The following is a 13,596-nucleotide window of genomic DNA, read 5'->3' on the forward strand; positions in this document are numbered from 1 at the left end:
CAAGAAACACACGCAGCTCTTCACCAAAAAAAGTATTCCGGTTTTATTCGAACGATTATTAGAGCGTTTGCCTCTAATATGAAATTTGAAAACTAATCCTCTCAAATCAAAGTGAAAAGGGGTCAATGATCAAAACCTTGGAAGCAAAAACACACCCTTCACCCACCTGGTGCCTTCAAGATGTGCTGTGCTATATGTCCCATCATCCCCAATGACTGGGTATGCTAGGATTTGTAGTCCAACACACGGGGAGGTCTGTAGGTTCAAACAGCACATAGGAAGCCACCTTCCACAGAGTCAGACCCTGGTCTGTCTAGTTCAGCACTGAGGTGGGGGGGATGTGGTGCCCACTACATGTGATAGACTACAAATCCCATAAGCCCCAGCCAGCGGGGGTTGGGATTGTGGGAATCATAGCTGAAAACACCTGGAGGGCACTAAACGCCAACTCTTGGCCCAGTCTGGCCTGGAGCTTCTGCTGGAGGTTCAACCTGGGACCTTCCGTATTCTCAGCAGGGGATCCGGACAGATCTACGGCCCCTCCCCAAAAAGGGTGTGTGGTTTTTTCCTGTCCCCTTCAATGCAACCTGGTGATTTCCTGCAACTCAAGCAACAAGCAACAGGTGTTTTCCATTCTCTGTCCCTCCGCTTAGAGCGGAATCCGCTTGCGGGTCTCAGCGCTTTAGGATGCCATTAGGGATGAACTAATTCAGACAGTGGACCCCAGAGTGATGGTCCTGCCAGGGGAGGAAGAGACCCTGACCAGCAGAGCTGATGCTGATCAGAAACCCAGGGAAGGAGAAGGATCTTCTCAGCACGTGGCAGGATGAATCCCCTGCCCCCAAAAGAAAAAAAGGGGAAAAAACAGGAACAGGGGCGTTGTCGTAGCAGGAGGAGGAAGTCCAGGCTGGGGAGTCTCTTCTTTTTCACCCCCTTCAGTTTTGCATCGTCCAATGAAAGACGTAGCTATGCAAAGAGTTTCTTTCCTTGCTGGGTCTCAGAGGTGGAAGATTCTAGCCAATGAGGGCTGGGAGGGAAAAGGCAGGAGAGATAAAAACATATATTAAAATACTTACATTAATCGGAAAGTTCATATATAGATGGAGTGTCAGGAATATTGACTTTCCTGGGGTCTCTCCCACCCCGACCGCTTCACACTACAGCCCCTCATGGGCAAACAACCACTCACAAAGAATATACTGATGGACCTTCCAGTAACTCCTGCTATGCAGGGCGGGGAGGGGGGGCTGCAGCCAGGTCAGGGGGGGGGCACCACATCAAGGTCCCTGGAGACTCTGCTGCTGACCCAAAGCTTGTCCTATTTTGTCAGCTCGAAAGGGAGGCCTCAGAAAGACACGGCTGAAGTAGAAGCACCAGCAAGTTTGATTGTGTTCTTTGAGGGCTGAATTGAGACCAAGGATGTATCTCCCCCCCTTTGGAAGTGTTCGATTCACACGGCCAAACCAGGAAGGCTGCGTTGACCCAACGTCTTGTGCTTCTGGGGTCTTCCTGTGCTTCCTTCGGATACAGGAGAGTTTTCCTCAAAGCCCCCCTTGCATTTCAGTGCCTTTGGGCCCCTCTGACTGACTCCCCTCCCCTTTCTGCATCCTTATACATCTGTCAATTTGGCTTGCAATTAATCTGACCTGTCAGAAGTGTAATTAATCCTGACAATGCCCCATTTGACTGTCATTTCTATTGTTGTTACTGTTGTTGTAGGAACTGCTGTTAGTAGTGGACTTTAAGCTGTGATGTTAATAGTGTTATAGTTAACCACTTACGGATTTTAGTGTATTAAGCAGAATATAAGTACTAATAAACAAGCAAAGCGCATCTGAGGAAGAGGTTTCTGCCCATCCAAGGTTCTGCCAGAACAAATCTGGCAAGTCTTCAAGGGTGCCACAAGACGCTTGGTGGTTCCCACTGCAAGAGACCCACAGGGCTTCTGCTCCCGGGTGCCGCAGAGGAGCTGCACTCTGGACGTGGGCTTTGCGGGGTCATTTTGAAATATCCGTCAGCTGCTTTGGGCGACTGGTTTTGGAAAGGCAGGATAAAAACCAACACCAGGAATTGGGGGGGAGGAGGTGTGTGGAGAGGCCTTACCTGCAGGGGGTTGGATGGGTGTTGCTAAAGAGAGAGAGAGAGAGAGAGAGAGAGAGAGAGAGAGAGGGAGGGAGACCCAGTTACGTCCATGGAGGGGTTGTGTTGTTCACTGGGAGGGCCAAGATGCCCCCCTCCCCTCCCAGGCCCTGAAGTGTCTCATAAAGCACAAACCTCCCAGAACTCTTTTCTCTGCCCAACTTAAATCCAGGACTGACCTCTCTTTGGAGGGGGGAGGGGTCTTTCTTCCCTCCCTGCCACTTCCCATTTTCATAACACTTTCAAATGATCTAAAGCTGACAACAACAACCCTGTAAGGTAAGCCAGTGTTATTATCCCCCGTATTGCAGATGGGGTGGGGGAACGGAGGCTGAGAGTGAGCAGCTGGCCTAAGGCCACCTGCTGAGTTTATGGCAGAGGCGGAATTCGAACTAAGGGTTTCCTGAGACACTGTTCAGTCTTATATCCACTGTGCCAGGAGGGGTACAGGGTGCTCACTCTCCCTGGATCAGGGCCCCAACCTTTTCAAAGGGTCTTATCCAGGGGGATCCTGAGGGAGCAGAAGCTGGGAGACGAAGTGGAGAGGGGGTGAGGGGGCAGCCCCCACCCCAAATCCCCTGCTCCCCTCCCCCACAGAGTTCCTCTGGTGCCACCCATTTCTCCCACACACCTGGACCCCGTTCAGACAACACTTTCGGGAACAAGTAACACCTCACTGGGCCTGTTCAGACGACACGCGGAGCCCCAGTTGGGCCGCTAACCCTCCTTCAGCAAATGGTGAGTGGATGGGTTTAAACCGTAATTACGTGGCCGCCATGGCCAGGAATGGTTCAGACGACACGCGAAGCCATGATGTTTCGCTCAAAATGTTTAACTACCGTGGCTTAGTCTGTCGTCTGAACAGGGTCAGACACACGGACACACGGACACCCCGTTACCTTTCTTCTTCTTCAGGAAGAGGGAGAGCCCCACGGCCACAAAGACCACGCCCAGCACGGCCCCCACGGCCCCCGTCCACACTTTGCTCCTAGCAGAGTCCGACTTCCGTGGCTCTGTGGAAGGAGAGAGACCAGGAGCCCCACGTGAGCAGGAGGATCAGGGCCAGGTTTGGCCTCTCAGCCTCCAGGTGTCCCAGGGAGGATCCGTTCCATGCGTTACACCCAGGGAGGGTCTTTTTCAGCCCCCACTGCTGACCTCTCCTCAGACTCCAGAGATCACAGACAGGCTGTGAGGCCTGAAAGGTCGCTTCCTGTAAAGCCCCCTGTCCCCGGGGGAGAGGAGGGGGGATCATAATTCCCAGGATACTTTATGAATTCCCACTTGCAAACTGGTGCTCTGAACTGGAAAGGGGAGGTCCAACACTGGAGCAGAAGATGGGGCCTGTTGGGCACCCAAAGCCCCCACCTGAAGGATACAATGGAAGCGAAGCCACGAATCACAAGCAGACGTGGGCTCCTTTCACCAGCTGTGGGCTGATTGTGGCTGAAATGGGAGTTCAAAAGCACAGCAGACTGGAGCGCCTCTGATCTCTGGGGACTCAATGGGGCTCATGGGTCCTCAGCCCCATCTGAAGGTCTCCCACTGCTGCCTCCAAAGTCTACATCCTTCTCTCTGGACACATTGGCACAACCCCCCAGTTCCCAGCCCCCGTGACTAATCCTCAGCACATGCAGCTGGAACAACCGAGTGTCGCTTCCTTGCTCCCTGAAACAAGCGCAGAAGCCGAATCCTGACTCCATTTCCCTCCCAGGAGAAGAGCCCTGATGCTGGATCAGGCCAAGGGACTCCCTAGTCCATCCTTCTGTTCCCAGAGTGTCCCACCAGATGCCCCAATGGGAAGCCCAGGAGCACAACGGCCCTTGTTCCTCAGCAACTGGTGTTCAGAGGGGGCTTCCACATGGACAGCTCCTGGCGTTACCCTCTTGACAAGGGAAGGAAGGAAGGGGGCGGAGCTTGGCGGCCATGGAGACGGCGGGTTTCTTTTGAGGCTCTGATCGGCTTTGCCGGGAAAAGCAATTATCTCTCTTTTAATGGGCATAAATCTTTGAGCAAATGATGGAAAAAGGACTATAAATGCCGCTGGTGTTGGAAATAGCTGAAGAGATAAGGTGAGACAGACGGAATGTTTGTATAAGCTGCGGCTGCAAAAGTGAAAGTGAATCGGACTGATCTGCCTGTTGGTGTGACGCAGTTTGGAAAGAAAGAATTTGTTTCTGTTAGACGCTGACTTGATTCATAGCGATTCTCACCTTTCATCTTTTATCTTAAATGGAAAAGACTGAAATACTGGCTTTGTAAAGTGGAAGCTGTTTGCTGTAATTATCGTTGTGGCGAGAAGGGGGGGTGTAGGGGTGGAAGAAAACAGCATTCGGTGAGGGAGATGTGGGATATTGATTGACTGTGTATGATTAGTTCTGATCCCCTCTAGTGAATGCTGTTGTGAATCGGATATATCCCCCCCCCCCTTGGGAAGAAGGAAGAGTGTTTAACACACAGAAGATAAGCTAGTAAAAGCCACCAAGAAAGTGAGCTGGACTCTAAGATTTATGCCCTGCCCAGAAGCGTCCTATGTCTAATATTAAAAGCAGAATTAGGAAGGAGTGGAAAAGGTTAAATACACAAAAAAAGAAACCATCCAATCATAATCTCTCCCACCTGGAAAATACAGTCCCTGAAGCAGAACAGGAAGACGAAGATATAGGCCCAGTTTTCTTAGACACAGTACCAAATAAAGAAAAAAAATGGCTGAAGGGGGAGAAGCAATTGGCAGTCAGCCTCCCTCTTTAGTGGAAATTAAAGCGGCAATAGCCGAGAATAATACCGTTATTTTTTAAAAAATGGATCAACAAATGGATGTTTTTAGACAACAAATGCGTGTTTTGGCTGATAAGGCATCTGAAAATTCAGACAAGATCAAAGATTTGGAGGCAAAAGCGGATTTGGACCAGAAGAAGCAAGAGGCTTTTGAAAAATCAACTAAAATACAATTTAAAGATTATGAATTAAGACTGATAGCCTTGGAGGATCAATCTCGCAGATCTTCAATTCGAATAAAACAGCTGAAGCAGACACAAGGAGAAGATCTAAGAGAAATCATTCTGAATTGGTTCAAGGAGCTGCTGCCTGACATACCAATAGACGGATCGGATTTGGATCGAGTCCACCGTGTGGGGGGGCAAAATTACAAAGGGACTAGAGACATTTTGGTGAAATTTGGTAACTATTACAAAAAAGAGCAAGTTATGAAAGAATTGAGATCTATGGCTCAGTTGCAGTACAAAGGCAAAGCAGTGCAAATTTATAATGATCTCTCTCAACACACACTAAATTGGAGACGCAGTATTAAACCAATAACTGAAACATTAATGAAGAATAAAATTCCTTATGCATGGGGTTACCCTGTTTTTCTAAGATTTACATATGGGAGGGGGGAACACAGAGTAACCTCATTGGATCAAGGTAAAGAGTTGCTGAGGAGGCTGGGTCTGTATGGGGAAGCAAGTGGGACTGGAGTGGGGGGGGAACGAGGCTGGGACATCTGGGGAGTAATAGAATTGTTAATTATGTCTTGAGATAATTGCAAATAGAAATGCCAACATAGAAACTTGCCGGCCAGGCACAGCACTACCTCCCCCCCCCTTTAAAGTAGATGGCTGGAGTATTAGACTCACGGGGATATGGGGGGGATCAGAGTGGGGGGGTGGGGAGGGGGGAAGGTAGGAGGGGAGGGGCTGGGGTAGGAAGGTGGGGGATTGTTGTATGGAGTTTGTGTTTTTATGTAAGTAAATTTGAGTTGCAGAGCACAAGGGATCGGAAGAGATTTCAAAAGGGTGAATATGGATAAAAAGATAAAAGTATCAACACTCAATGTTAAAGGTTTGGGGGCAGTCGTGAAAAGGAAGAGAATAGAACAAATGTTTAATAAAGAAGGATCGGATATTATAATGGTCCAAGAAACACACCAAGGCTCCGAGAATTCGAATATGATAAAATTAAAGTGGTTAGCTTATTATGAAAAGTCATTAGGGACATAAAAAAAAATGGAGTGGCCACTTTGATTTCAAAAAAAAGTGGGTTTATATTAGAAGAAATAAAAAAGGATGATAATGGCAGATATCTTATGTTAAAAGGTAAAATTGAAGGAAAGGTATATACGCTAATTAATGTGTATGCCCCAAATGAGAGACATAGAGAGTTTTTTATAAAGCTATTTAAAGAAATAGAAGAATTTAAGGAGGGGTATGTCATATTAGCTGGGGACTTTAATATGGTTATGGATAATAGATGGGACAGGTCAAATCCCACTAATGTTGAAAAGAGGAATAATATAACTATATTGAATAAACTAGTAAAAGAAAATGATTATTCAGATTCGTGACGTTTACTCAATGGGACTAAGCCTGGATTCTCATATTTTTCCCCAGTTCATCATACATACTCCAGGATAGATTATATATTTGTCTCAAAAGATTTTGCAACAAAGATTTGTAAAATGGAAAGGGGGGTAATAAAAGTAACTGATCATGCCTTGTTAAGCTTAGAATTTACAGTTAAGAAGAATTATAAAGAGGCATATAGATGGAAGTGAAATACAAAAATATTGAAATATAATAAAGTGGTAGAGAAAATTCAGAAGGAACTATCGGAGTCATGGGAAATTAACGAAAAGGGAGGAACAGTTGGGTCAGTCGTTTGGGACACCATGAAGGCTGTAGTAAGAGGAATTTGTATTAGAGAAACGGGCAGCTTAAAAAGACAACAACGTGCAGAGCAGGGAAAGTTAGAGATAGAAATTAAAAATTTGGAGGAAGAATGTTGGCGAGGTAAAGATAAATATAAATTAGTAGAAATACAAGCTAAGAAGAAACAATTAGAAAATTTAAATATAGAGGAGGTTCAAAAGAATTTAATGTATATGAAAAGGGAATATTTTGAAAATAGTAATAAGAATTCTAGGTTGCTTGCCAGACTCACACAAAAAGAAAAAGGGAGGAATGGGATAGAAACATTGAAAGATAATCGAGGGAATTATTGTCATACAATGAAAGATAAAATAAAAAAATTTCAGGAATTTTATCAGGAATTATAGAAGGGTAAAGAAACTCAACAAGAAAAGGTGGAGGAGTATATTGGAAGGTTTATAAAGAATGGAATAAAACCAGAATATAAGGAGTTAATGGAGAAAGTAATAACTCAAAGAGAAGTTGAAGAGGTTATTGATAATTTAAAAGTTGGTAAATCACCGGGAGCAGATGGTTTGGGACCAGAATATTATAAGGTCTTCAAAGAATTTTTAGTTCCAAAATTAATGGAACTTTATAATAGGATATTATTAGGAGAGAAGATACCTGAATCATGGGAACATTCATTAATAATTCTGATCCCAAAACCAGACAAAGATTTGACTAATCCCGATTCTTACAGACCTATTTCATTAATAAATCAGGATGCTAAAATTTTCACATCTATTATGGCTAAACGGTTAAATAAATTTATATCAGAATATATAGGAGAAGATCAATGTGGGTTTGTGGTAGGAAGGCAGATGCATAATCTAGTGGGAAGAGTTTTAAACGTAATAAATGTAATAAAAAAATCAAATATCAAGGCAGGAATTATGGCATTGGACATTTTTAAAGCTTTTGATTGTGTGAGCTGGCAGGCATTAAAGATTATTATAGATAAATTGGGATTTGGAAATAAATTTAAAAGTGTAATAGAACAGTTATATTCCCATAATACAGCTGTAGTGGTGGTAAATGACGGACTCACTGAAAAGATACGACTAGCCAGAGGAACAAGACAAGGATGTCCGCTCTCGCCGGTCCTGTTTGTAATGGTTATGGAAGTTTTGGCGAAGGCACTAAGGGAGGATGAAGAGTTAGAAGGAATTGGAGAGGTAAGGGAAATAAAGTTAAACATGTTTGCAGATGATACTTTATTGACCATTAAGAACCCAATAAGAAAATTAGAAAGAATTAAATATCAGTTGAGGGAATTTGAGGAAATTACAGGGTTAAAAATAAATTGGTCTAAATCAGAGATGATGTTGTTTAATTATACTAAGAAGGAAGAAAAAGAATGGGAACATAAGGGAATAGAAATGAGAGTTAAGGAGGAGATTAAATATTTGGGAATTAAAATTACAAAAAATGTAGAGAATCTTGAAAAGGAGAATTTAACGAGGTTAAAGAAAGAGGTATTAGAGAAATTGGAGAAATATAAAAGATTAAATTTATCTTGGTTTGGAAGAATTGCTTTAATAAAATGAAGATATTAGCTAAAATTAATTTTGTGTTTAGGATGTTACCAATAAAAATATCAGAAACTGAGATAAAAAGTTGGCAAAATATTATTAATAAATATTGTAACGGAGAAAAGAGAGCAAGAGTGAATAAAAATAATTGGTATCTAAGCCAAAAAAAGGGTGGATTGGGTCTCCCAAATATAAAATTATACTACGTAGCAAATAGATTAAGACATATTGTAGAAGCAATTATAGGAGTAGGAGATTTATATTGGATGGAAGAAAAAATTATAAGTAACGTAGAGATGAACTTGGACAATGTTTTTTTTTAAAGATGGAGGGAGAAAGTGGATTGGAAGTATAGATAATCCACTCCTGAGGACTCAATGGGAAATTTGGAGTAAATTTAAAGGGAAGCTGCTTCCGAGCAACTCTCCCTTAGCACTGATAATAATGTTAAAGAATTTCCCAGAGGATCTGAAGGGTAGATTATGTAAAATATTAAAAGAGAAAAGTAAAATGAAATTAAAGGATTGGTTAAGAGATATAAAAACAAGAGAGGATATGGAAAAATTGTTAAAGGAGAAAAAATTATCTTGGTTAGAATATGGGCAATTAGAACAATGGAATAAAAAGTGGATTAAAGATAATAGAGTTTGTAGAAAGATGACGAAGTTTGAAGAGTTAATAGTAAATAAGGAAAAAGGGAAAGGAGGTAGTATAGTTTTAAAAGGGTTAATGAGTGAAATATATAAATTATTGTTAGAGAAGGAGTTTAGAGAGAACCCAGAGAAAATGGTATGGGAGTCAGATTTGAAGGTACAAATAGGGCGACAGAGATGGGAGGGACTATGGAAACAAAGAGTGTTGAGAAGTTTATCAGTGAGAATAAAGGAGAACTATTTTAAAATTTTGTGGAGGTGGTACCTAACCCCGATTAGATTGAATAAGATAAATGATCAGCATTCAGCAAATTGTTGGAGAGGTTGTGGGGAAAAAGGAACGTATTTACATATGTGGTGGCAATGCAAATATGTACAAAGATTATGGAAGATGGTGTTCTCAGAAATTGAAGAAATAGTGGGAATGAAAATAGAACAAACACCAAAGATTGCATTGCTGTCACTATTTGAAGATATAAAGTGTGGAAAAGAAACTATAGAGCTGATATCGAGCTTGCTGGTTGCAGCACGATTGATGGTAGCTAGGAACTGGAAGATTCAAGGGGAATATTCTATTGAAGAATGGTACAAAGAAGTATGGGATATAGCCATTAATGATAAACTGACATGTAATATTAAATGGAGAAAAGGCGTGACTAAAATAAATGAGTTTGAAGGAATCTGGAAACAGTTCCTAATATTCGTGTTTACTAAGGGAAGTGGGAAACCGCCAGCAGAAGAAACGATTAGATTTTGGACTCAGGAATGATCCCGAGGTGGGGGGTGCACTTTTATGTTAAGAATGATTATGTTGTAGTATGATAAGGTATAGGTAATAGTTATTCAACATATATGTACTCAACATTTATTCAATATGTATGTAGCAGTTGTTTGATGTTTTTCTTTTTGTTATTATTATTATTATTATTGTAATGTTTTATGTATGTTTATATAGTAAAAATTTAAAAAAAATTAAAAAAAGGGAAGGAAGGAAGGAAGGAAGGAAGGAAGGAAGGAAGGAAGGAAGGAAGGAAGGAGAGGTGGGTGAACATGGGAGGGGGCTGCAAACAGAGGTCATTCTCATCTGAGACCCAGTAAAAGTCTATAAAAGGGGCAGGGGGATTGCTCAAGGAAAGCCTCAGCCAGAGACACAGAATCATAGAATAGCAGAGCTTGGGGGAACCTACACGGCCATCGTGTCCAACATATTGCCTGTGATCCTGGAGGTGGCATAGAGCCATCCGGACTACTAGTCACTGATGGCCATGTCTGATCCCCTCCTAAAGCCCTCCATGTTCAGGGCCATCACCCCGTCCTGTGGTAGCGGACTCCTTAGTTTCACAATGCGTTCTGCACTACTAGTCCTAATAGTGGTTCAAGAGGCAGCTGGACAACCATCAGTCAGGGATGCCTTAGGGTGGATTCCTGCATTGAGCAGGGGGTTGGACTAGATGGCCTTAGAGGACCCTTCCAACTCTACTATTCTACTATTCGGTGATTCTAATATTGAATTTAGGCTCCATCTTTCTACAAAAGTTCACAGGGCGGCTTATACACATCAGCGTAGTCCAAAGTAAGATGCAAATCACTTACAACCTAACAAACCAACCAGCCCCAGTTTTAAAAGCAGCAACTCCCAAGATCCATGACTGGGAGGCGGGGGGGGGGGGCTGCCCAGTTCTCCCCCTGCTCTAGCTGCAGCATCTCCTGCCAGCCCCAACCGGGACCCGGGAGCTGAGGCTCTTTCCAGAGCTCACAGGGAACTTCACCGGTGGTAACTGCAGGAGACGCTAGTCCTCAGGCAACATGAATCTGGATTCAAGGCTGATGGGGCAGGGAGGGGCATCATCCTGAGAGATGGGGAGGCTGGGGAGAGGGGGCCCCATAAATCCTGCGGTCCCCTCTCAATCTTGTAAGCGTGGCAAAGAGAGAGAGCTAGCATGACTTTGTCTCTGGCTCAACACACCTTCTGCTTTTACTACGTTCCGTTCACCCGGCTTCCTTTCATCTGTCCAGAATCCCCCACCATTCAGCTTCATGGGATGACCCCTCCCCCCCTTCGGGTCCTGGTATTAGGTGAGAGATGGAGAAGAACGTCTCCCTGCCCACTTTGGCCACACTAGGCATCATCTTCCACACCTGGATCAATTCTCCCCTTACTCACTGCCCCCCCCAACTGCGTCCTGGTATTATAATCTTGTACACCTGGATCCATTCCCCTCTCAATCGCCAGCTCCAGACTTGGGCTCACATTCAGAACCTCCATCAGATCAGGGGACCTCCTGAGAAGTGTGTATGTGGGTCTCTGCATCCTCAGCAGGTCAGAGATGACACAGGAATGTAGAATTCCCACCCTCTTTGCAGGATTGTATCTAAGGAAGGGAGGGAGGGAAGGGAGGCTCCTACCCCACTGGACGGTGACGGGGGCCTCCAGGCTGGCGTGCTCCACTTGGCAGGTGTAGACGTCTCCGTGCTCCGGCTTCGTCTCCAGCATCACCTGGGTCTGGTAGGTCCAGTCCCCGTTCCGGAGCTCCTCCCCGTAGAAGACCCCTTCCTTCTGCTCCTGCCCGTTCTTCAGCCACTGGATCTCGATCTCCAGGGGATAGAAACTGGCTGCAGTGCAGAGCAGGAGGGTGTGGGGGGACAGGGGGTCTTCCTTGGTGGGGGAGATGGAGACGGAGGGCTGAACTGGAGGGAAAAGAAGAAGGATGCGTGAGAGATATGATGAGGGAAGGGGAAAGGAAGGGCTGAGAGAGATCAAGAAAACGGAGGAGAGTTTCTTGGGCAGACAGACGCCAGCATTCTCTTTCCCTCTGCAGCCAGCCAGACACCTTCCTGGGAGGTCCACAAACAGGGCAGGGAGCTCACAGTCCTTTGGGCGAGCTCCCCCCCCCCCTCCCGCAGCTGCTCTCGCTGTATCGGAATTCATAACTCACTTCCCTCAAAGCAAGAAAAGACACCTGGTTATGAAATGCCAACGGAACCAAAAGTGAAAATGGGTAAGGATTAAACACTTGGACAGGTGAATAAGTTAAAAAAAATAGCATTAAAGAATAGATACACTCAAAGCCAGAAGCAGGTTCACAATGAATTCTGGGTAACTGATATTAAAAAAACAAATTGGCAGGGCTAGTTGGATCATATTTAAAAAGAAAATGCTGATTTTAAGATCAACACTCATGATGAAAGGAGTCATGGGAGGGAGGGAGGGAGGAGGGAGGTCTGTCAAAGCTGCACCATTCTGCAAGGAACAATCACTGATATATCGATGTCTAGAAAGATCTATATGCTTTGCTTTCATTAGTAAAGGTTGAATAAGGACTTGTTTCCTCAAAGATATACTTCAAATTGTATCTAGCCTGCAGTGAATATGTTGAATTTTAAATTTGCCTTTCAATAAAGTGCTGCTTTTAATAATGTATTAGTTTTAAATGTTTTAGTAAAATTAGTTTTAATTAGTTATATGATGTTTGCATTCGTGTTGTACCCCGCCTTGACCCAGAGGGAGAAGCGAGTAACAAATGAATTATTATTATTATTATTATTATTATTATTATTATTATTATTATTGTCTGTTCCAATCCAAATGGGAGCCTTCTAGGAGTTCAGACTGTGAGCCCCAATTTACGGGAGAGGGGACTGTGACGTTTTACTGTTTGTGACGCAAGTATTGGCAATGATTTACTGTTTAGTGCTGTTTAGAATGCAAGTACTGTGGACACTGGATGGTAAGGGGTTAATATTATGGAGGAAGGGAGTAGAATGTGTGGGGTGATTGTTGATTGGCTGCTGGTACAAAGGATTGTATTGGCAGTTAGCAGTGAGAGGGAGGAGTTAGTGAAGGAAGCAGTTGAGTGGGGTGTGTGGAGAGAGAGACTGAGACAGAGAGACTGTCTGTGATGGGTCTAGAGCGAGAGTAGGATAAGGGTGCATACCCATAACAAAGTATTTGTGAAGCCTAATAACCCTTTTATAAAAGTAATAACACAAATCAAATTAAAAGTCACTTTCCCAAGATAACATCTCAAAAAAACATCTCAAAAAAATTCCTAAGAAGTTCCTCAAACTGTTTTTAGAGGCTTTTGTACAAATGCAAAATAAAGGGTCACATGAGCTACCAGGCAGTATTATCTACACAAAGAGGCAGTGGGGAGGGGGAGGGCAGGTGTCTTGTTTTGGGACGGAGGAAGCCGCTTCACCACCCAGAACAGCAACGGGGAACCTCCGGCTCGCAAGGGCGTTCCGGAAGGACACCCTCCTTCCCGAGGCCGTGGGCCCCCAGGGGATGCCTGAGGTTTGCCTAACCCTGGAACAACCCCGGCCGCCTGGGTTCACAGGACACGGCAAGCCACTGCAAGCTGGGTCCCCACAGGTGCCAGGCAAAAGGGGCCCTTGGGAGAGCCTGGCACAACGGAACAGCCCCCACGGGTAACCAAGCCACGGTGGGCTGGCAGGCCATGCAAACCAGCTCAGAGAGAGAGGGGGGTGGGGGAGAGAAAGCGGGAAATTGGGCTCATCACCCTGCTAAAAAGTGAAACTGTCGTCGGGGGCAGGAGGTCTCTCTCAAACCATTTCTCTCTCTCTCGC

The 13,596-nt window shown here is 44.5% G+C and overlaps 3 protein-coding genes across 4 annotated transcripts in view; 1 reads left to right on the plus strand and 2 right to left on the minus strand.

Moving 5' to 3' along the window:
• LOC134396460 (H-2 class II histocompatibility antigen, E-S beta chain-like) overlaps nt 1-13,596 on the minus strand; it is a 63,835-nt gene that overhangs the window by 44,582 nt on the left and 5,657 nt on the right. The window contains exons 3-4 of one of the 2 annotated variants that reach the window (XM_063122982.1): nt 11,416-11,697; nt 3,039-3,152 (exon numbers count right to left, since the gene is read on the minus strand). In XM_063122982.1, the coding sequence (XP_062979052.1) occupies nt 3,039-3,152; nt 11,416-11,697 (396 nt within the window). The remainder of the gene's footprint in view (nt 1-3,038; nt 3,153-11,415; nt 11,698-13,596) is intronic. The other variant, XM_063122983.1, reaches the window with a different exon arrangement.
• Nucleotides 963-13,596, minus strand: part of LOC134396458 (H-2 class II histocompatibility antigen, E-S beta chain-like) — a 39,816-nt gene continuing 27,182 nt past the window's right edge. The window contains exons 5-6 of the mRNA XM_063122979.1: nt 2,104-2,127; nt 963-1,027 (exon numbers count right to left, since the gene is read on the minus strand). Of these exons, the coding sequence (XP_062979049.1) occupies nt 1,014-1,027; nt 2,104-2,127 (38 nt within the window). The 3' untranslated portion in view covers nt 963-1,013. The remainder of the gene's footprint in view (nt 1,028-2,103; nt 2,128-13,596) is intronic.
• Nucleotides 5,451-13,596, plus strand: part of LOC134396452 (class II histocompatibility antigen, M beta 1 chain) — a 274,896-nt gene continuing 266,750 nt past the window's right edge. Inside the window, exon 1 of the mRNA XM_063122955.1 lies at nt 5,451-5,559. Coding sequence (XP_062979025.1) covers nt 5,466-5,559 — 94 coding nt within the window. The 5' untranslated portion in view covers nt 5,451-5,465. The remainder of the gene's footprint in view (nt 5,560-13,596) is intronic.

This window comes from Elgaria multicarinata, chromosome 3 (genome assembly GCF_023053635.1).
Source record: "Elgaria multicarinata webbii isolate HBS135686 ecotype San Diego chromosome 3, rElgMul1.1.pri, whole genome shotgun sequence".
Classification (NCBI taxonomy): Eukaryota; Metazoa; Chordata; class Lepidosauria; order Squamata; family Anguidae; genus Elgaria; species Elgaria multicarinata.